Source organism: Glandiceps talaboti, chromosome 7 (assembly GCF_964340395.1).
Source record: "Glandiceps talaboti chromosome 7, keGlaTala1.1, whole genome shotgun sequence".
In the NCBI taxonomy this organism is placed as follows: Eukaryota; Metazoa; Hemichordata; class Enteropneusta; family Spengelidae; genus Glandiceps; species Glandiceps talaboti.
In genome coordinates this window covers 19,000,798-19,023,975 of record NC_135555.1, presented here as the reverse complement: position 1 = coordinate 19,023,975, position 23,178 = coordinate 19,000,798, and the positions used below count along the sequence as shown (strand labels likewise).

Here is a 23,178-nt window from a genome sequence, read left to right as displayed (position 1 = left end):
AGGACTGACCTACCGCAGTATGCAACAGGGGTGACACAGGCCTAACAAGACAAACCTGCCACAGGTCTGACAGATCAGGCCTGCCGCAGGTCTGACAGACCAGGCCTGCCACATGTACATCCCTGACCCATCAGGCGTGCAATGCCTGAACCCATTCCAGGCACAGGCCCTGATGGTCATGCCTTTACCAGGCCTGTTACAGTCCTGATTCAGACCTGGTACATTTTAGCTGTGTTATGAATACAATCTTTGTCACAAGTTATGACATGTAAAACCAGGCTATTCTCAGTTATAAATTACTACATACAAGAAGTACAGGTACGTGCCAACCTTTTAATGATTTCATCTGCAGGATGAGCAAGTACGTTCATAAAACGTAACAATGTATTAACTCCATAAGTATCATAATCTTCCGGAATCTGCAAATAGTCTTCGCTGTACGACTCTCCTTCCACAGGGAATATAGCCCGCAAATAGGGAATAACAAAATGTGTCATTGCGATTCCACCAAAGTAAGACACAAGGCTTTGATACCTGTAATTATATACACACAGATATATATACGGTCTTTAGAAAGTGAAGATAGAAAGCAGCTTAATGCATTTTAGAAAATCAAATATAGCTTCCATGACTGAGTTTCAGCTACTCCTGTTTTCTTGCCAGAACCTTTCATTGTGCTTCACCTCATTGTGCTGAGGTGTCTTGTTAATTACCACTGGTATGATAAGGGAGCCTTTAGTAATTACAAGGAGGAGGGCTAGGGGAAGTTACGCCGGGACTGTTGCGTAAAATATAACCCTCCCCCAATTCCGTTGTGCTAAAAATTGACCCTCCCTCAATTTCTTTCTCTGCAATATGACCCTCCTCCAGTTAACATATTTCAAAACATGGTTTAAATGCTGTCAGACATGGGATAAGAACACTGGTCCCAGAATCAATGGTTTAAAGGTATTAATCCCACAGCTGCCGCCGTGTTGAAAGTTTTAAAGGCATTGATTATTTCCCAACTACTACCACAACGATAAATTTGTGTGAAGACACTGCATTAATAAATACCTGTGTTTGGATCCCGTTGACTGAGCTGAAGGCCAAAACGTTTACTCCCAAATGCTAGCGAGATTGACATGCGCACACTAGTACTCGCAACATTGTCCGGACGGAGGACAACATTTCTACAACTTCAATACCCAACTGTTCCCGTTTTACTCCTTTGATACCTACTTCTCACTTCACATCACAACTAACAATTCACTATACGGTTGTCAACCTTAACCCTAACCCTAAGCCATAATTTAAGGCAACATTGGGCTGTTCATTACCATGGTTGCAAGAATAATTAAACAAAAATGTTAAACGATATCAACCAACCAAGTCAGTGTTTGTAGCTCGATAAATTCATGCAAGCCAAAATCACCATAAATTGCGTAAAACGTGTGCTTATTGTAGGTACACGATACATGATTTGTAATTAAACTAGGTAAATATAACTATTTATTTATAATTCACTACTTAATACAAATAATGAAACTAATAACGTATTGTGATTTTTCAATATACTGGGAAGCGAGAAATGCATATAATTGGCCGTGACGGCGTAGTGTTTACTTGACAAAAACAACTACTTGAAAAGGCCGTTCATTTTTAATATTGCATATATCTTATGCACAAGCTTCATGTTATTTAGGTAGCAAACGTTGGCAGCGTTTGTTGTTACGGAGAAGGGGCTGTCTTTACACTCACTTGAATAAATTGTTGTTGCAGATCGTAATGGCTGGAAAATCCGGTTTTTCGATTGGTTCTGCATATCGTATGTTGACATTTACAGGACGGTCTATGAACGATAACACCAGTGTAGCTGTTTGATACAGAAGTGCTACCAATGCCAACAATACAATTACAGACCACACACACCTGAAAGAAATAGTCTATTATTGTGACAGTGTCACCATCAAAGGAAAAGTCATCAAGCTTTAAAGTTTTTCTGCCTTGAGTACATTTTGTTTTGAAATATTTCCTTTAAAAAATAAAAATTAACAGTATTACTGTGCTTCACAAAATTATAATAAAAAAATATATATTTGAACGCTAGCGTCTAGTGTAAAGACCGAACTACCCACTGACACGCCCTTCTATATTTTTTTCATTGTATTTTCCTCTCTCATAGGAAGCTTCACCAAAGCCCGTGTGCAGTCTTATAAATTTGTATGATACATGACAAATCTATCAAGTTATCAAGGACAAGGTAGTCCTCAAGGGAAATTATACTATGAACTGAAGACACATGCCTAGTTTCAGAAATATAGCAAGTCTTCATCGAACACATAACTCCCATGGCATTAAAGTGTATTTTCAAAACAAATATGGCTTCCATTCATCATTTGATATTTTGACTTTTTATCACAAAGCAAAACAACAAAGTCAAATCTAGGGATATCATCTTATAAGATTGTATCTGATAGTATGGAATTTAAACTAGTCTCTATGTTGTATATATTTCCTGGGATAATACAAACAAATTGGATTTTGTCTGTATCACGATTATCATTCATAACCAACAGAATGACTCCTTCTAATATGTCTAACACTCAGTATATCTAAAAGACATCGGTCACCTTTAAACACTTCAATTTGCAAAGATGAGGCTAGATTTATGATAGTTAAGGTCAAAGTCAAATATTGTGTTGGGTGAAAGTTCACATCTGAAAATATAGGAATAGACACTTGAACTCCGTCTCTATGCATTTCAGTTCCCGGGTAATTGCATAAATAATAGGTTTTTCCCTTAAAAGATGGACACCATGCACTCAATCGTGATATGAAACTAAACACAATTAATTTCTGTGTACCCAGCTACTGTGTCACATTTACACATGATTATAAAGACCCCAATCTGCACCTAAATACCACCCAAAGATTTTGATATGCAAAATGGGTTGATTTTAACATTCGACCTTGAAAGTTAAGGTCGTGTCTCATAACATGGGGTAGACACGTAAATCGTACTTTCTGTATACAAGTTGTATGAATGGCGGATTGCTACGACAAATACAGGTGCCATTTCGTACAATTTTCATAAAGTCAAAACGTTCGGGATCAGATTATGTCTACTATGTTATGTAGCCTTCGTTAGTGCAAAGTTTGAATAGCCAATGCATGGCAGAAATATGTTTGGCCATGGCCGAACAGACACACACATTCAAACGGACACACAAACTCAGCTCCTCTGGACTTGTCCGTTTCTCGTAGTTAGTAGAAATCGTTGAAATGCAATTCACATTTTTATTAACCAACCTGGAACAGTGAATAGCCTTAAACGATGGAAGAAGTTCATGTTATCATATTGGCGAGATAAAATATTAAACCCTAGTACTTCAAATGAAAATGCATAATTAACTATTCAATTTATGTCGCTCTGTCAACTTCCATGATGAATAAAAAAGTATTGTTGTACCTGGACATAATTTTAACGACATTGAAGTGTGGGAAAAGAAGGGAGTATTGTGATGCAGTCATTATTGTAAAGACCTTTTATTTCTTACCAGTATTTAGCATTCTCTTTTTACATACTAAAAAGTACAATTGTAAAAATGCGTAGTATATCAATAATTAAAACTAATTACGGTTTCAAAATGTGAGCTGTAAATATTGTATCATTTTATTATTGTGTATCCAGCAGGTTACTGCAGTTCGTCACATAATAATAATACTTTTATAGAACCATATACGGTTGTTTGTCGCCGAAGGGTTGTAATGCATTTGGAAATACGTCCTTTTAACAATTTATCGATCAGGTGGACTACCCTTTTTAAGGATCAAATACCTTGCCATTTCGAATTCACATTAAAGAAAACTCTTTGTAGTTTACGAAATAAGACCATAATAAGCCATAGGGTTTTTTTTAGTTGGGGGGGGGGAGTACATGCATGTGTGTTTTGGGATCTCTGCGCCAGTGTAATATTGTAAGCGTTATGGATTGTCATGTTCAATAGTTTGCATAAACTCAACAAAAAGCAAACAACAGCCCTCCAGCCACTTAACGAAAATTCTAGTTCAAGGCATCGTTGTAAACAATATGGAATATACAAAATACAATTTTTCACAGCGATCGAAAACTGCAAACAACAATACACCATATTGTCGAAGACAGACGTCACAATTTATGTATCTTTTAAACTTTTTTTTCACTGTGCTATTGTACGTAGTTTTCAGTCTGACGTTTTCCTTGTCTGATGTCATTTCAATATACACGTAGGTATAAGTTGTTGATGTTTTTAAAAATACCTCCAGTTATAAATTCATCGAAAAAGGAAAGGGTGTTTGAAAAATTGATTAAAAAAATGAATGTGGCGAAATTTTCTTATAAGATTTTGACCATAATTATTTGCGTTCCAAGCTTGTGCAATAACCACCACTCCCATGCGAGTCATTTATATCAACAATGATTGTATTATATAATTACTGTAATATAAATTACTGTGAAACAAAGCAATATTGGTAATTTCTAAAGACATTATCCTGGGAGGAGGAGACTTAATCTATCGTGAAAGGAGTAATTTTGGACAATGTCAAGGAGTCACAGTCATGTATCTAAACTCCACCTACCGTCTAAATATAGATGCGTTCCTGTCTCCAATAAATCTTACACCCGATATACCAGCTGTCTGTATGAATGACAGCATGACTCCTTTACTTGCACCATCTTCTTGTGACGCTCGGTGAGGGGCTTCATCGTCCCAACCTTTTCTCCCCTTCGATGGTGGAGCTCCCCTTGTCTCGAACTGACCGACGTTCATTCTGGTGCCAAGCGTTCAAATTTTTGGCTTGAATAATGTTTTACTTTCAGTGATAACCAAGAAGTCTACGTTTTACAACACACTGACGATTATTGATGGAACAAATAAAGGGCACCCGTTTCCTCTTTCGAAATCGTCCCAATGCCAGTGCGCAATTACATTTAAACCATAATTGCGTGCGATCTTGAAATGTTTAATTTGTAATGCGCATGCTCTATAGAATATTGAAATGTCAACTAGTTAGTTTTTCTAATACATCATCGTACTGGACGGAATGTTATCATGAAAAGTAGTCTTTACATGCAATGACATTTAACAAAAAAATCTTAATGAATTACATGCTTATTGACACTAGCTCGTTAGTACAACTTTCTATAGTAGTTGGCAATTGAAGAAAGAGTATAAAGCTGTACATGAATTAATAATCAAATGAGTACATTATTTATAAGAACTGGTGCTTTTATCTCTTTATTCAAGTATACACACGTTTATCTCCTTGTACAGTTTGGAAAGGGAAATAAAAATGTCAATGTGTTCATAATCCGTTACAGATTGCGGTCATTCGATTACAGTACAGGGTGCAGTGAGCATGTAATTGATCGATCGATCGATTTGTTTAGTTATTTATTAATCGTTAATTTTTGTGGTGAAATAAAACTTACAAATTGCTTCCATTCTGCAACTTCAACACTGCATAGGCCAAATAACACCCTTTCATACCAAAAAAACAGCATTACATATATTCAAGTGGAATAAACGAAAAATCAAATTTACCCACCTTTACCCAACCTTTACCCTACCTGTGACCCACTTAACCACCATCTCTGTCCAGGGGTAGTACGAGACACAGTACCACCTTTGACTGTCTACAACCCCCAGGTGAGAGATCACAGTGGGTAAATCAAGTCAAAGGTGGAGCTTCGTCTCATATTCACCACATTTTACACATCCTATCTGCCCAAGATTTACCCCGATGGAAAGACAAGGTCAATATGACTTTTCGTATAGTGATGAGTATCACACATATGAAATTTCCTGTCATCAACAATAACAATGCACACATGTTCTTAATCTCTCAGAGCCTTTACTCAGACGACAAATGACCTGACCTTTGACCGCTACTCTAGCCTCAGTCTTAAGTCGTGTAACATTTTGTAATATGGCATTGATTCTTCTATAGTTTGTTGAACTTTAATCGGTAGAGTGGACAGATTGGTAGTATGATCAGATAACGACTGTTTAAATCCGTCGCTTTCAAACACGTTCTGGAACCAGTGATCATAATCAGTGCAGGAATCCATGTAATACGGTCGATCCCCAGCTGACCAGCATAACATACTGTCATCATAGTCCAAGCCGACAGCGTCACAGTATTTCCTGAACATTCCTGACGGATCCCGTTGAAGATCATCCGCATCAACAACTATAATTGGTTCACCGTTTGTCACATGACTGACCAAGTAACTATACATCTTCCACATTGGTTGGGATCCACCGTTATCTGATGGTAAATGGTCGCCATTACAATCTTGAGGGAACCGTTGACCAAGTTTATACAAAGATACGATTGACTTGGTTGGGTTACGAATCAGAAATGTATGTTGATATCCAGAAGGTATTGAATCCAATCTGGTCAGAACACGATGTGCTATATCTTTTAATACCACCGACTCTCCTTTACGGTGTGGCCCATCCAGTGTGTTTTTCACATCCCCAAATTTGAAGCCTGGTATAATAGGTTGGCTGTTGTACCTTCCACTCAGTCGTTCCTCTCCGTAGTGATACGCCCAGGAATACAATTCATGATAAGCTTTTACACCTGGCGAGTTTGAAATAACTCGAAGAAACACAGATGACAAACATCGTGGAGCAGACCATACAATTACTCTCTTTTCGGACATGATGACGTCAGGATGTATATATTTGTGGAGTAATCCTATAAGAATAAGTAGGTTTTGATATTAGTTTTTGACTGAGACACAATAAACACAGCCGGATCCTTTGCCCAATTACATTGAACAGTGAAAAACATTGCTATTGTTTTACGAAACAGTGCAGTAAAGACAGGTTTACACATCGACTTGATAATTTTAATGGTGTTTATTTTCTAACTGATAATCAACATTTCAACAAGACTACTTCTACATCCCCACTGTGCACGGCTATGTTTCTTTTGTATTAGAAGTTGTCTGAGGGTGTCATAAATGTCATGTCACATGAGTGAAACACCAAGCCTACAGCATTTCATTAACTGTACACATTTAAGAGCATACCTTCACTTTTGATTCCGTTTAACACTCGTCTAGAGTATAACACCAAAAGAAGCCAACACCTCTGTGAAACCTGTCAGACACAATGGCTTGTGATCTTAGCATGACATTACATAATGTAGATTACAAGGTCGTTAAGGTACATGAGTCATCTAATATTACCTATCACCATACACCACTATAGTGCTGTATGTGTATGCATGCATGCGTGCGTGCGCGCGTGTGTGTGTGTGCGTGCGTGCGCGCGTCCGCGTATGTATGTATGTATGTATGTATGTATGTATGTATGTATGTATGCCTGCATGCATCCATGTATGTACATGTATGTACATGTACATGTATGTATGTATGTATGTATGTATGTATGTATGTATGTATGTATGTATGTATGGGATTTTGTAGTCTGGATGCCAACAAGTACAGTACAGTACAGTGCAGTGCAGAATTGTGTATTCGCCAGTTTAGAAAGTTTAACTTGAAGTTTAGAAAGCTAAATTAGAAGTGTCTAAAAATCTAAATCTAAACTTTATAAGTTTAGAAAGTTTAGCTAGAAGTTTAGACGGCTAATTTAGAAATGTCTATCTAAATATCAACTTTTAAATCATAAGTTAGAAATCACTCATTGCTAATTTGTCAGTTTCAAGACGACATTGTTATAAGTATAAATTGGTCAGTCTACAGGAAAAGAGTTGTTTTCATGTATAAAAATTTAAGTTTATTAGGTCAACTACAAATATGAACATTGTTCATCTTTTGTGTGTGATGTTCAGTAACTGTGTGTACTTCCTGTTTTGATTTGTAACGGTACTCCCAGCCTTGTACAATAAAGAGACAATTATAAAAAAGTACAATTGCCACTTGAGAACATACATGTTATATCACGATCTAGAAACACTGTTTGTCATAGATAGTGAATTAAAAGCCAAGGAATTCATATGCCAATGTTATTTACAGACAATGAAGAGAAGAAAATCCTGTTACAAATGTGCCACCATTGTTTGTGCTTGGATTAAGCAGACAGGTAAATGGATTGAGCCTCTAGGAGCATTGGTCGTAGACTGTCGACAGTCGTTCATGCCTTTTTTGCTACAGCGAGTGTCGGAGGCACGAAGACTGTCGACAGTCATTTGTGCATTTTTTGCTACGTGTTATCTAAGACTAAAGTCATTGCCTTGCTCCGATCAAGAGCAATATTATAACCGCATACTGATCAGCAAGTGCCGGAGGCACGAGTGACTGTCATCTCCCTTTCTTTTACTTATTCATGGTGTGATGTCATGGAATTGGGCTTTACTCTATCATATGATTTACATACAGTTCACTCAACATTCAACGCATATACACGTACACTGCAGCACAAATTTGAACCCATAAATGTATTTTGATGGTCATAATGAAGTAATTTTCCTTTCCTATCTTTCTTTGTGAAAGCTTGAAACCGCGCATTTTTTGACATTTGTAAATGACGTTGTTGGACGACCTCAATGCCCAACAATTTCATTGACAATGTCATACTCATACGCTCACTAGTCTATGGTGCCGTGTATATGTACAGTCTACTAGCTAGCTGCGAGTTGAAGGAGCTCAATTGGCTCCAACTCATGGACTGTTATCATGCACATAATTTTTCTTCTCTGAAAGTCTTTCACGTGTGAATATCCAAGTTTTTCCAATGCGTCTTGAACTGTTAACTCACTTGGTGACACTGGCGACGCCATGTTGATTTTAGTTGACAAGCTTTGAGAACGATGACCCCAAATTTCAAATATACTGCAGTAAAAATGTTCTTACTGTTATCGTGTGAGGGCGCGGCAAGGAAGAACAGTCGTTCGTGCCTTTTGCACTCAGTTCCTGTCAGTACGCATTAGTAGTCGACCTACGGAGCGAGGCGACGACTTTGTTTCAGATGAAAGTAGCAAAAAAGGCACGAATGACTGTCGATAGCTATTCAAATAGCGTACCCGGGTGGTTAAAGGTCTAACGAGATTATTCAAAACGACAAGATACAACAGAGTTACAGCTCAAAAGTCGTCGGAATTGCAGCCGTTCTGTTGATTTTGATGTCAATAGCATGGTACATAATTTGAGTTCTAAGTATGTTTGTTCTAGCGAGGTGGTTGTTTTACTGATGGGAAGTCAAATTATGACATTTGTTTAGGGCATAAAAAATATACTACTTGGTGTAGATATAGGAAACTATTGTGCAGATATAGGAAATTATGCACTCGCTAATTCTTGATACTGCGAAACGTTCATTATTGCTGATACTGATTCGTGATTACTCTATTGTTGATGTGATTCAGTATTTATTTGTTTGTTTATGTATGAACGTATGTATGAATGTATGTATGTATGTATGTATGTATGTATGTATGAACGTATGTATGTATGTATGTATGTATGTATGAACGTATGCATGTATGTATGCATGTATGTATGTATGCTTGTATGTATGTATGTATGTATGTATGTATGTATGTATGTATGTATGTATGTATGTATGTATGTATGTATGTATGTATGTTAAACAGTTTGTATGTATGTATGTATGTATGTATGTATGTATGTATGTATGTATAGTTTTATTTATATGTGTTTGTTTGTTTGTTTGTTTTCGTAAAGAAAACTAACTGCGCCTATGTTCCCTGTGTACAGACTAGTCGACTATGGTGAACTTATTAGCGACAGTGATTGAACATGAAGGTATATGAGTATCATCATTATCACTTTCAAGCTTTTTTTTAGTTCTCATGAAATATCGTAATTCTGGTAGTTTTGCTGTGTATTTAGTAAACCGAAGCGAGAATAACTGCCCAGTTCTGGACCACTGAAAATTAAAAGGAAAACATGCTAGTCTCCCAAAACATAACGTTCAACTTTTTTGAAATTAGTTGTGCCATCGATAGTTAGAGTATGTGGTTTGGGATGCTCACTGTCTGTTTTGGTGACTGATGACTTCATCACACAGCTAGGTTTGCTATCAGTTGATCTTAGCAAGCCCGCAGGCTGTGCAAATCGGTGAGGGAGACCAGAATGTGATGTCATTCCTTGGTGTACGCCAAGTTCACGGTGGGGGGGGGGGGGCATTTCAACTGCGACTGTTTACTTTGGAGTGGTGTGGAACTGATGATCTCTAGTTTCGGTCATATAACACTCTAGGATTTAGGACCCATTGACCGCACATTTCAAAATTCTAGTAAGCGGCTTGCCTTAAGTATTCGATTTCTTTTACATATTGTCATAACATTACCAAACTGCTTCCTCGTTTAGATTTAATTTGATCATTACATTTAGATTTAATTTGATTATTAAATTGTGAAAGAAAACCTAAAATTTGAAATGCTCATTTGAATAAATAAACCATCTCAAGCCTGATATGGGAACTTTGATGTTGTCGCAAGTGAAATTTTACTGCCTGTAGTTACGATGATTTTCAAAAGCTAAGAACGTAAACCCTTAAGCTTACGCTTCGTCAAATATTCGTGCATCATACTCAAAAAATTGTTTTTGTCAGTGCATGTTTGTGGGGTTTTTTGGACTTTCATCCAATGTATGGAAGATATGGGACGCTCGCACAATGTCACAAAGACTCAATAAGCGAACTTCGTTCGTTCAGGGGGGGGGGAGAATCTGGCGTCAATCCGATTGCAAAACTTCATTTTCGCACTTCTAACTAAATTTCGAAGAAAAACTTTCATTCCTTCAATGATAAAAATACGTACAAAATGGATTGACTATTAAAAGGTTGTTGGTTTTTGTTACTTTCTGGGTGTTCATCAAAAAGAGCAAGCGAAAAACGATGAGGCATTTAGTTTATCATATTAGACCCTTATCATCAGCATCTCCGATTCTTCAAGACTCTACAGTATCCCTGTTCCATATAACGCCTTCCTTGTGAATGCAATTGAGAGTAATTTTAAATGAGAGTAATTTCTTCAAAATATTCAAACTTCATCATAGCCATGACGTCACACAATCACGTGTACGTACATATATCGTTGTCATGGTTTATTTGTTTAATCCTCTTTAACAGAGCCAAGGGACGATTATTCCATACTCTCTTGTAACACAGGAAATTATCAGTCTTGGGCTAATAAACGATTTTCACGATAAACAATGACGAGAACAAGCAGCTTGTAAGAAATACAATAATTTGGATGACGTGTATGTATATGGGCGTGGAAATTACACAAGAAAAACAAAAGAGTAAGCACGACTTGCGTGTGAGGGCAGCCTTTCTAAAATCAATGTGTTTCGTCACATAATGAACGAAATATTCACTTTGTTTGTAACAAGCCAAGCGACGTTACGTTAACGTCTGAAAAGTTATTAGAATCAGAATCAGTTTGAAAAGTCACGCCAAACCTATTTGGTGCCTGTAAAAAAATGTATACTTTTAGCATTAGTTTCGACGAGCTCCTCACTGTGGTCTTCTTCAGTGGACAGACTGACCATTCAGATAGTGTGAATCCCAAGTTCCTGATCTGGGTTAGAGTGGCTCAAACGTATCCTATCACATTCCCAAAACACGTGACGTGCTAACAAAAATTTGAAGTGATTTATGATGTTCAGATACACGGACCTGCGAGAGTAAACTCAAAATTGAGAGGCTGACATACAGAATATGTATGATACCAGATAACAGGATACTAAATTTTTCTGTCATCATATTCAATCACGTCAAAAGTAATGAAATGACGTCACTTGCAGAAGGTCATTCACACTACATAAACAATCGACTTCCCCTTTCATTCATCTCAAAAAGTCCTCGTATATTCAAAATAGACAAAATTCACAAAACAAACAAGCAAACAAATAAAAAGATAAATAAATAAACAAACAAACAAGCAAACAAACAAACAAAAATCATGGAATCGTCAGAGAAACTCTGAATGAGTTCTCTTAATCTACTACATATGGTCTTGGCACTGGGTCTTTGAGGGGAGCCATGGCGCAGCAACGCGTACGCGTGCACACCTCTCTAAGTGGCCCCCTCTCAAGCAGCTTAATATTATCATATCTTTTGTCGACAGTTTTAAAAGAATTACTAATTGTTCGAGCACATATTGCCGGTCCTCTTATGGGAAAAAACTATCCAGTTCCATTTTTTGTAAGTGTCATTATGTCTTTTATCAAAAGGGATCCCACATTCTTGTGAAAAAATGTGACGTGCTGATAACTTGAAGAGTTATTTTTTGTGTGATGAGTTATTCAGACTTGAGAAGATATAGCATTAGAATTAAATCTGAGTAAAACATTAAACTTTTAAAGAAAAAATAAAAGAGTATATTTTCCAAAAGTACATACATACATACATACATACATACATACATACATACATACATACATGCATGCATGCATGCAAGCATGCATGCATGCATACATACATACATACATACATGCATGCATGCATGCATGTATACACACACATACATACATACATACATACATACATACATACATACATACATACATACATACATACATACTTACATACATATATACTTACATACATACATAAACAATTGTGCAAAATTAGAATCCTGACATGACTTACTCTTTGTACCGGAGCCTGAGGGAGGGGGTGGGGGGGTGGGCAGATGTTTAGGAAAGAAGTAAACAAACTTTTCGAATACATAGCCATGTTGTTAATAACGATTCCTAGTACGCTCGCTTTGAATTGATGGTTCACTAAAGTCAAAATTAAATGTACTGGCTTAACTTGGAATAAAAATGTGTCCAGTCTCCTTCATTTGAAGATCTAGACAGCTAGTCACAATAATACCAGAGAGCGAAGCTAAAAAAAACGACGTCTCGTCCAGCAGTCTATTTTGACATTTTTCAGGAAACAGACAGGCTAAGCATACCATTTTCTATCACGTCAAAGGTAAAAGTCGTTCAGCGTAAGGCCGTCTGCTGCATACAGTGACTCTGAAGATGCTATCGATCTAAGTTGCATCTTGTTCCTTATATTAAAACATTTACTGATAAAACGGCAGATCTCTTTTTGGAATATTTGGTGGCCCTGAAAAACTATTAAACTAGGTACGCAGTTTAAGATCCATTCTTTAAAGATTCACTTTCAATTGTGTTCGACGTTGTCTTTGGTTGAAATGGTGTTTGATATAATTATCTCATTAATTTACATTTACTTCATTTTGAAGCGACAATTTGTTATGGAAAGAATGACCCTGAATTTGTAAACAGAGCTGTACCTTCGACATCAAAATCCAAACTTCAATTTTCATTATAATGATGACAAGTAGAATTTACTGTATTCACTTTGGATTTCGACATAAAGTAGGCATAAAGTTTTTGAGAATGACAGAAATAAAATATGTTAAAAATGTTAGTTCTACTTCCAATTGTACCTGCACAGACTGTAGGGCAAATAGTTGGATAAAGAAGAAGGTTATTTTGTTGTGTTACGTATTTAAGAAAGCAGGTCATCCAATTCTTTTTAATTTAAATTTTTTTTTTACTTTGAATGTGATATCTTTTCGGCAACCATACTTTCAAAAGATACGACATTACACGTTGATATGTAATTGCGTACGCTAAAATGGGTATAATGTAAATTGAATGCATATTTATGTAAATTAGCCACCTTTCTAAATTTTAAATGCATGATTGCACCACGGTAAAGCTCTGCCTCCCCCCCCCGGGGGGGGGGGGCAATTTGTTGGTCTATCTACGGCCCTGACCTCGTTTACTAGACCATAATTCTGTGAACTACCCATCACCCCATAGGATAACCATACATAATATTACGTATGCATATATGTCACTATACATGCTGATTCTCTCTGTATATAACAAATACTAATGTTAAGATTTGTTTAAAATGTCTCTCTTAAGATGCATCACGTCAAGAAGAGATTTAAGAAGTATGTACCTTGCAGTGAGAGGATTATCAAGTTCAACGGTAAGCTAACACCAGTTTAAATTAATACTTGAATGACCTATACTTAGACACCTAACCAACATAATGGTGTAGCAAAACAAGAACGTATTGAATGTTTGATTAGAGCACGGACAACTACAGAACATTGCTATAGTGGTCTCACATTACAGCAACAGTACAGTAGCTGCATTTTAGGGTAATTCTGTAAGTGAAAATCAATCAAAACGCCTCTATATGTTGGTTGATCCATTGGTCTTGTCTGCCGATAATTTGCCATTGCATTGTAGCCAGTCGGTTATACATGTACACGTACAGAATTGTGACACAATGGTTCCATTTTGTTATTCAGTACCAATCATGTTTTTAAAACTTGGATGAATCTGGTCTGTATCGGAATTTATTTTCACAAAACTAAAGCAATAACACGTCACATTCAACGTTAAGTATCATACATTATATATATTGGTCCCTGGGCATTATTATATTCTCCTTAGCTGATGCGACAAGTAAGGTCATAAACCATACAGAAAACGACAATCCAAACAATGTCATGACAGTACGGTAAGAAAGTGGTGTAAGGTACGGGGGACCTAAGAGAGCCTTCAGTAGTTAAAGGGGGTGCGGGAGGGCCATTTGGAAATAAAGTGCGGTTTACCCTATATTCGATTCATACGTCGCACTTCCGAAATACCCGGCCGAAATAACTATTGAATATGAATTACATTCATATCACACAGTGGCCTGTCTGTGAATGTTAACACCTCTAATGTTATAAATAATAGAATACACGAAATACTGGTTCAGTGCTCATGTAGCTGGCGACACTTTGAATTGTTATTTCTTCCCTGACTTTTGACTCAAAAATAAAAACACATTATTTAAACACTAGATTAGTAATTATTTTCCATTTCTTGCTTCCATAGGAGTTAGACAGAGAATGTTTGTCATTTTGTCTTTTTAATGAGGCAGTCTGATAGTTGCAAAATGTCTTCCAATGTTTTGTATTGGGTTAGTCAAACCATATACAAAGACCCTATGGTCAAATTCATTCTCTCCCAAGGAGATTTACAATCGGTTACCATTGTAATTATATGTACGACATATCAGATGATATGATTTTCACTTACGCAATCCTGCTATGTATTTAAGTGAGATGCCAATAGAACAAAATCCACAATTTTTCAATAATTAGTACTTTCATATTGGTTGCAATGACAGCTCTCTCTCTCTCTCTCTCTCTCTCTCTCTCTCTCTCTCTCTCTCTCTCTCTCTCTCTCTCTCTCTCTCTCTCTCTCTCTCTCTCTCTCTCTCTCTCTCTCTCTCTCTCTCTCTCTCTCTCTCTCAACTCATTTATTTACAGGATAAATCTGATATGTCTCGTACACATCATGGTAAAGTTGCCCTGGTAACTGGATCTAGTGAGTCTGGAGGAATTGGAATAGCGATAGCCCGAAGTCTTGCACGGAGGGGGTGTTCTCTTATACTGACTGGCAGCCGACAACCTGAACATGTAAACAAATTAAAGACGGAACTTGAAGCGTATGTTAATGTGGTTCTACTAATTAATGATATAGTTGCATTATGAATAATTGTTTCATCTTTGAATGGTGCAGTTATTATCGAATAATGCTTTCTTTAGTGGTGATACAAAATTGAATATAGATGTATTTTTACACGGTTATAGCTAAACTTAGAAGATTCTACTTTCCTATGTAATACATGTAATCTTCCCTTACGGACAATATTTTCAAGAGACAAAATTACGACATATTTTCAAGTTTGACAGTATAAATAAAACATTTTGTTTCTAGTACAGACCGCAATCTGTTTACATACGTGTGCGTTTGTTTGATTAAGTTGGGTTCAGCTGTTTCACTCAGACACAAATAGTTCAACTAATTTTTTTCAAATACATGACTACTTATATGTACTATTACAAAGATGTAGACTACACCGGTACCATAACAACTGAATGTTCCTTGTTACTTTCAATGTCACAAAACACACAATCATATACAACAGACTAATTCACATATTTCATATGTGACACACTTTCTTATATCTATATTCCTTTTACATTTTTCTCAGACAATATGGAATACCAACTCATTATATCTCAGCTGATCTGAGTGACTTGACTTCAACAAAGAAACTGCACGAAGATGTCAAGTACATCTATTCTGACGGAGTGGATATACTTGTCAATAATGCAGGTAAGTACATCTATTCTGATGGAGTGGATAGGCTTGTCAATATTGCAAGTAAGTACATCTATTCTGATAGAGTGGATATACATGTCTATAATGCAGTTAAGTACATCTATTCTGACACAGTGGATATATTAAACTATAATGCATGTAAGCACATCTATTCTGATACAGTGGATATACTTGTGACTACTAGAGGTAAGTACATCTATTCTGTCTGAATATATTTGTCCATAATGCATGTAACTACGTCTATTCTGACAGAGTGAATATATTTGTCAATAATGCAGGTAAGTACATCTATTCTGATGGTGTTGATATACTTATCAATAATGCAGGTAAGTACATTTATTCCGACGGAGTGGACATACTTATCAATAATGCAGGTAAGTATATCTCTTCTGACAGAGTGGATGTACTTGCCAATAATGCAGGTAAGTACATCTATTCTGATGGAGTGGCTATACTTGTCAATAATGCAGGTAAGTACATTTATTCCGACGTAGTGGATATACTTGTCTATAATGCAGGTAAGTACATCTATTCTGATAGAGTGCATATACTTGTTAATAATGCAGGTAAGTACATGTATTCTGATACAGTGGATATACTTGAACAATAATGTGCGCCCTCCCAGCCCATAATGGACGAAAGCAAACTTTGAACGACATAATGGGCTCGGCTGTCGCCTCGCCCATTATGTCGTTCAAAGTTTGCTTGAGTCCATTATGGACTGGGAGGGCGTACATTATTGTTATTAATTTATAGTTTTGCCAATTCCAGTGAATTTGTAGACCGTGAAACGCAAAACAACGTATAATATACACAGCGCTGAACATCGTCTGCCATGTTCGGCCCGGAAGCTGAATACTAATCATAGCGACACACGTACGTACACGTACACACATGTATACACTTCAATGAACTGCTGTGAATACAAATTTGTTTCATTTTAATTTCAATCTTTTAAAAAAATATTCTTATGGTGTTTACCCCATAATTTCCCTGTTCTTAAATACCCACACCTTTATTGCCTTACGGAATAAGCTTGTATTGTTATGCTCGTTCCGGGGCCGCGATGTCCAATAACGGAGTACATTATTAGTAATAATGTACAGCGATGACGTTACAAAAATCACTGGAATTGGTAATGCTATAATATAATTGTCAATAATGCAGGTAAGTACATCTATTCTGACAGAGTGAATATACTTGTCAATAATGCAGGTAAGTACATCTATTCTGATGGAGTGGAAATACCTGTCAATAATGCAGGTAAGTACATCTCTTCTGATAGAAAGTTTATACTTGTCAATAATGCAGGTAAGTACATCTATTAGAACGGAGTGGATATAGCTGTCAGCAATGCAGGTAAGTACATCTATTCGGACAAAGTGGCTATACTTGTCAATAATGCAGGTGAGTACATTTATTCCGACGTAGTGGATATACTTGTCTATATTGCAGGTAAGTAAATCTTTTCTGATACAGTGTATGAACATGATAATAATGCAGGTAAGTACATCTATTCTGATAGAGTGGATATTCTTGTCAATATTGCACATAGGTACATCTCTTCTGATAGAGTGCATATACTTGTCACTAATGCAGGTAAGTACATCTATTCTGATAAAGTGGATATACTTATCAATAATGCAGGTGAATACATCTATTGTGATAGAGAGGATATACTTATCAATAATGCAGGTAAGTACATTTATTTTGATGGAGTGGATATACTTGCCCTTACTATGCCAACTTCAAAAACATCTACACTGGATAGTAGTTTTCTTCACTCTGAAATAAGAATGTGGAACAACCTTCCAGATGCAGTCGTAGGAAAAATTAAGATTGATTGTTTCCAGTCTTTCAAATGCCGAGTGCATAAACATTTAATAGCACCATTGACAGGCAGACTGTAATCCTGTGTAATTCATGTAATCATGCTTCATGTTATCTTTGGCAAGGTATGATATAGAATACGTGACTGGGTCATTCAAGAGATGTAGGCAATTCACCTGGCTTACTAGAGCACTTGTGATTTATGAGCTGTCTGGACCTGTTCCTTAAACTGACAGAAAACAGTGCAGCAAGACCTGGTGCTGTAATTCTCTAGCAGGGTCTTGTTCTTTTATTGATCACTAAGGTTTCCAACAATGCATTTTGCCTCCTCTGTACAACGTATGGATATTTGTACACTTGTATGTCTCATGTATTTTTTATTCCTTTTTATACTTTACTTTTGCCCCTCGGACAGGACGTAAAATAGAGGTCCCGTGTATCGGAGTGCAATTCCCAATGCACTACTAGAGGTAAGTACATCTATTCTGTCTGAATATATTTGTCCATAATGCATGTAACTACGTCTATTCTGACAGAGTGAATATATTTGTCAATAATGCAGGTAAGTACATTTATTCTGACGGAGTGGATAGTCTTGTCAATATTGCAGGTAAGTACATATATTCTGACGGAGTGGATTTACTTGTCAATAATACAGGTACATTAAGTATATCTGTTCTGATACAGTGTATACACTTGTCAATAATGCAGGTAAGTACATCCTTTCTGATAGTGTAGGAAATACCTGTGTATAAAGTAGTTAGGTCAACACAACACCTTAGCTAATACAAATGATTGCTGTGGTGGTTGCAAATACTGAGAATAATGCAATATATTGTTTCAGATTCTGGATCCATGGACTTTCGATAAGGGTTTAATATTAGATAGTTGTAGTAAAATCTCTCACAAACATGCCCATCACCACCCCATCGCCATCCCCCTCCCACTCCTAGAAAGGCAAATCATTCCACCGAATACTTAGCAACATCATAACATGTGAAGATACATCATTTGGTTCATTCTGATATCAAGAACACGAGTATTCGTGATTCCCATAGTAAAATTATTTGAGTCATCGTCTTTGAAATGCGTAGATGAGACGTAACTTATTTCCATATTCATTATCTTTATTTTGCAAATTCCCAGGTATATTCGTTGCGCCTAATGTAGTTGAAGAAATACCCATTGACGACTTCGAAAAAAGCCTTCGAATAAATTTGACAGCTGGCTTTTATCTAACGCAACTGACCTTGGCGAACATGAAACAAAAAGGTTAGCTAACTTCAGAAGTAACAATTTTTCTAACTTTTGTTTTAAGTTGTTATTTCTCTACTCAAGTTTATTTCAATCAGTTGAAATTTATAGTAATGTCCATTAAACTATTTAGACATAGTTAGTTTCAAAATTAGATTGTAACAGCAAAAACAACAACAACAACAACAACAACATGTCATTGTTAACATCTTATTTGATGTTTGTACGGTGTTAGTGTATTTATCATTCCATCTATTAGTTAGGATCATGGACTAGATTAGTCCCTAGTGGACTATATCCATGGGCCTCACCAAAAGTATGCTATCATATATTATTGTAAACATGTATTGTAGTTTTTATATTATTAGCTATTGTACATATTTGATTATTTTATGTCATGTTCTCGTTTTGTAAGTGAAATGAAATTCTATTCATTTTACTGAGTGGTCCATTCCAGATTACGATATTCAATATCCAAATGCTATTGATTAGAAATGTATAAGAATCAGTAATAAACATAGTTAGACCTTGTTAATTTAATTTCAAAATTAAACTACGGAAGACATACATGACCTTCGCTGTTGTTCCAATATCTAACTTGAGTCGAGCACGGACATTTTATGATTACCTCTTTCTATCATTTACAAGTGTCACGTGTCTCCTTAAAGGAGATATAACTATTAAATACGTACTCACAATTTCAATTTGAAAATTTCCTTACATGTTTTTTTAATGATTATGTCATAATGTATGTTTAGATATTTTCTTTTCTGTATTCACATAGCTTGGGGACGGGTAATCAACATCAGTTCAATCGTTGGACTGGCTGGAACTCCTCTTGGTGCTCCTTATATTACATCTAAGCATGGAATGAATGGTCTCACAAAGGTCCGTCCAATGTTAACATTGTCCGATATAGTTGGTGTTGATATTGTGGCGAACTGCCAATTAATCTGATGTGCCACGACAGCTATCAAGCGATTTTGCCCATTCTGTATTTCCTCCTGTCCCTTACCTCCTCCTTCTCCCCCCCTCTCTCTCTCTCTCTCTCTCTCTCTCTCTCTCTCTCTCTCTCTCTCTCTCTCTCTCTCTCTCTCTGTGTCTCTGTCTCTGTCTCTCTGTCTCTCTCTGTCTCTCTGTCTCTGTCTCTGTCTCTCTCTCTCTCTCTCTCTGTTTTCATTCAACAGAGGAGTCTATTGTTTATTATTAACATATATCGTGTGTTTTAATTAACAGGTGGTTGCACTGGAAACTCTAGGCTCAGGAGTGACATGTAATGCCATCTGCCCAGCTCTTTCATATACAGTCAGTGAGTTGCTTCACATTATGATCTCAACGTCTTAAAATAATGTTAGCTTATTTGGAATATATTCCAACAGTTATTACATTTGTTAATCAGTTTCTTTTTCTTTCGGTTATTGTCAACCAATATATTACAATTTGATACTTAAATAATCCTAGTCAAACAATCACGTACATACGTATGACCAAGCATGCCTGAGCACTAGTATATATTTGTGAGTGTGTGTGTGCATGTATGTATGTATGTATGTATGTATGTATGTATGTATGTATGTATGTACGTTTCTTTATTTGTCTATGTTTACAGTGACGGAACACATAATTAGACAGTTCTCCATTAAGATGGGACAACCCAAAGAAGAGACAGAAGTAAGTCTAGCCAATTGCTTTCATTATAAATGGGCGTTACCACATCATTTGTGATGTGAAGCCTGTATGACTAAACATGTCTTTCTATGGCAGTGTATATGCCTAGGATAGCATTATATATCATATTATTGAATAATTTTAGATAGCAAATATCAATACTTTCGATGTAATTTTGTTTTATAACGACAAATGTGAATACTCCGATATTCATCTTTTTGACATATTTTGCTATTTAAATTAAACACATTTGTTAATTTCGGGGAAATATCATTTTAACAACAGACGTACATGATGTCAAATACCGACACGAAACTTCAGTAAAACCCAAGACTATATTTAAAAAAATTAAATTTACCATTCAAGTGGTTTTTAATTCCCTTGTCCCTTTTCTCCTTCTGTAAAGAAACAATTATTGGAGGCGTTAAACCCATCCGGCAAGTACATAGAAACCGATCAGGTAAGTAGGATTGTAACGTTTCCTTACTTTGTTTTCAGCATATCGTCAACCTAACATTACTTCGAATCCACCACTTAATACAATAGTTATGCTGTCTTGTGTGATATTATTGAATGTAATACCAGAATAACACAGTTCTTTAAAGCGGAGGTTTAAAATGTCAAATTTATTTTTCTGATGTTTAAAAAATGAATATCTCTTGTAAGAGTACATACATATATCTTGACGCTGTTCGAAAAAAAAACAATTTTTCTCAATAAAATGCCACTCCGAACTTTATCTTATATTTTCTATTCTTTCACTTTAGATAACTCTGCCATTCACTTATTCGTACAATTTCTGTATTCAACAATTATATTCTACCAATAACCCAGGAACATCCAAACAACCCACTTAATAAACATCTCATGTTGAAATAAACGAGTGAAGAAATTCAAGATATTTTGATATTTAACACTTATTGGTTCTATGACTTTATCTACCTATCTATCTCCTCTCCACAGATTGGCGAATTAGCAGCATTTCTGTGTTCTCCTGCTGCTGACCAGATCACTGGTACAGCCATTCCTATCGATGGAGGGTTTGGCGCTAAATAATAGCGTAACATCTTTCCATATATTTACAACTTAAAACCCACAGGAAATAACCAGTTTTACACCTTTTATAATGAACTGTTTGTTATATTATTATTTTATTCCAATAACAGGCACTGAGTTTTATTCGTCTCATCATAACAGAGACTGTATAGTTACTAATTGCATTAACATAAAAAATAACAGGTCATCATGAGTACTAACTATTAATTAAAGAGAATTGAAAATGCTCGTGTATTTAAATTGGCCTAGAAATATCGTCATGGTCAGTTATAAGTGCATACAAGACAAAAGATAGCAACTAGGTTTTCCGTATGTCTCATTAACAAATTTTTCAAGATATATTTTTGCATAGTTCATTTCAAAACTTGGTTGTATTGACGTGTATAAGGTTAGTCTCAGATCAAGTTCAGATTGGCGGACATTATGAGGCTAGGCTCATATTGAGCCGCAGATTCCGCCTCATATAGCCTCATATACGGAAAATCACGATAACACACCACCAATGCCATAAAATATTACTTCAGTCTACAGATTTTTAAAATAAGACTAACGTCTTTTTAAGGGCTGCAATACAGATACATCATCGGAATAGTGCCCACCAATAAACTTCCCTCAGCTGAACTTTGAACTTTCACAAATGTCTCGGTGATAAACTTTCTGATTTTCAGGTATTTTATCCCGTACAAGCTAAGACACCCCCTCTCCCGTCAAGTGGGTGTGAAGAGGGCATATTTCCTGTAACCTCAACATTTATTAATTCTTCTTTGACTGCTTTCATTTGGTGTCATCGTGATTTCTCGAATATAACACTATATGAGGCCGAATCTAAAACTATGAGACCAACTTTAGTGCTGTACGTACATTGATATATTTTGCTACTGTGGTATTTTGGTAGATGTAGTAACTTCTAGGTAATGATGTACGTGACAGCCTTTTACATTGATATGTTTTGCTATCATAGTATTTTGGTAGAGGTATTTACTTCCAGAAAGCTAACATTATAATTTATTCTTGTTCTTCCAATGGAAGTATGGGGGCAGTACATATCCAACCCATTTGCACGACCTTACTACACAACAAAAAACAAAAGCACGTTATGTGCATAATTACATTCAGTGACTTGAACGCATTCTCGGAACCATTGCATCAGAAATTTGTCATTTTGAACGGTGACAGTTTAATTA

The 23,178-nt window shown here is 36.2% G+C and overlaps 2 protein-coding genes across 2 annotated transcripts; one reads left to right on the top strand and one right to left on the bottom strand.

Moving 5' to 3' along the window:
- Positions 1–5,911: 5,911 nt before the first annotated feature.
- On the bottom strand, positions 5,912–6,694 carry LOC144438052 (uncharacterized). Its single transcript, XM_078127085.1, has one exon. The coding sequence runs from the start codon at positions 6,692–6,694 to the stop codon at positions 5,912–5,914; it is 783 nt and encodes a 260-aa protein (XP_077983211.1).
- Positions 6,695–13,980: 7,286 nt separating this feature from the next.
- LOC144438051 (uncharacterized) lies at positions 13,981–22,353 on the top strand. Its single transcript, XM_078127084.1, has 13 exons — positions 13,981–13,988; positions 15,328–15,506; positions 16,056–16,180; positions 16,465–16,656; positions 17,354–17,449; positions 17,786–17,881; positions 18,704–18,727; positions 19,163–19,288; positions 20,055–20,158; positions 20,507–20,579; positions 20,880–20,941; positions 21,345–21,398; positions 21,902–22,353. The coding sequence occupies exons 2-13, from the start codon at positions 15,340–15,342 to the stop codon at positions 21,992–21,994; spliced, it is 1,212 nt and encodes a 403-aa protein (XP_077983210.1). The 5' UTR covers positions 13,981–13,988; positions 15,328–15,339; the 3' UTR covers positions 21,995–22,353.
- The last annotated feature ends 825 nt before the right edge of the window (positions 22,354–23,178 follow it).

What these genes read in the sequence shown, in the direction of transcription:
- LOC144438052 (XM_078127085.1), bottom strand. Translation starts at nt 6,694, where the DNA reads ATGTCCGAAAAGAGAGTAATTGTATGGTCTGCTCCACGATGTTTGTCA.
- LOC144438051 (XM_078127084.1), top strand. Translation starts at nt 15,340, where the DNA reads ATGTCTCGTACACATCATGGTAAAGTTGCCCTGGTAACTGGATCTAGT. An exon ending in TTAAAGACGGAACTTGAAGC is followed by an intron (nt 15,507 to 16,055) that starts GTATGTTAATGT and finishes CATTTTTCTCAG; the next exon opens with ACAATATGGAATACCAACTC. An exon ending in TATACTTGTCAATAATGCAG is followed by an intron (nt 16,181 to 16,464) that starts GTAAGTACATCT and finishes TCAATAATGCAG; the next exon opens with GTAAGTACATCTATTCTGAT.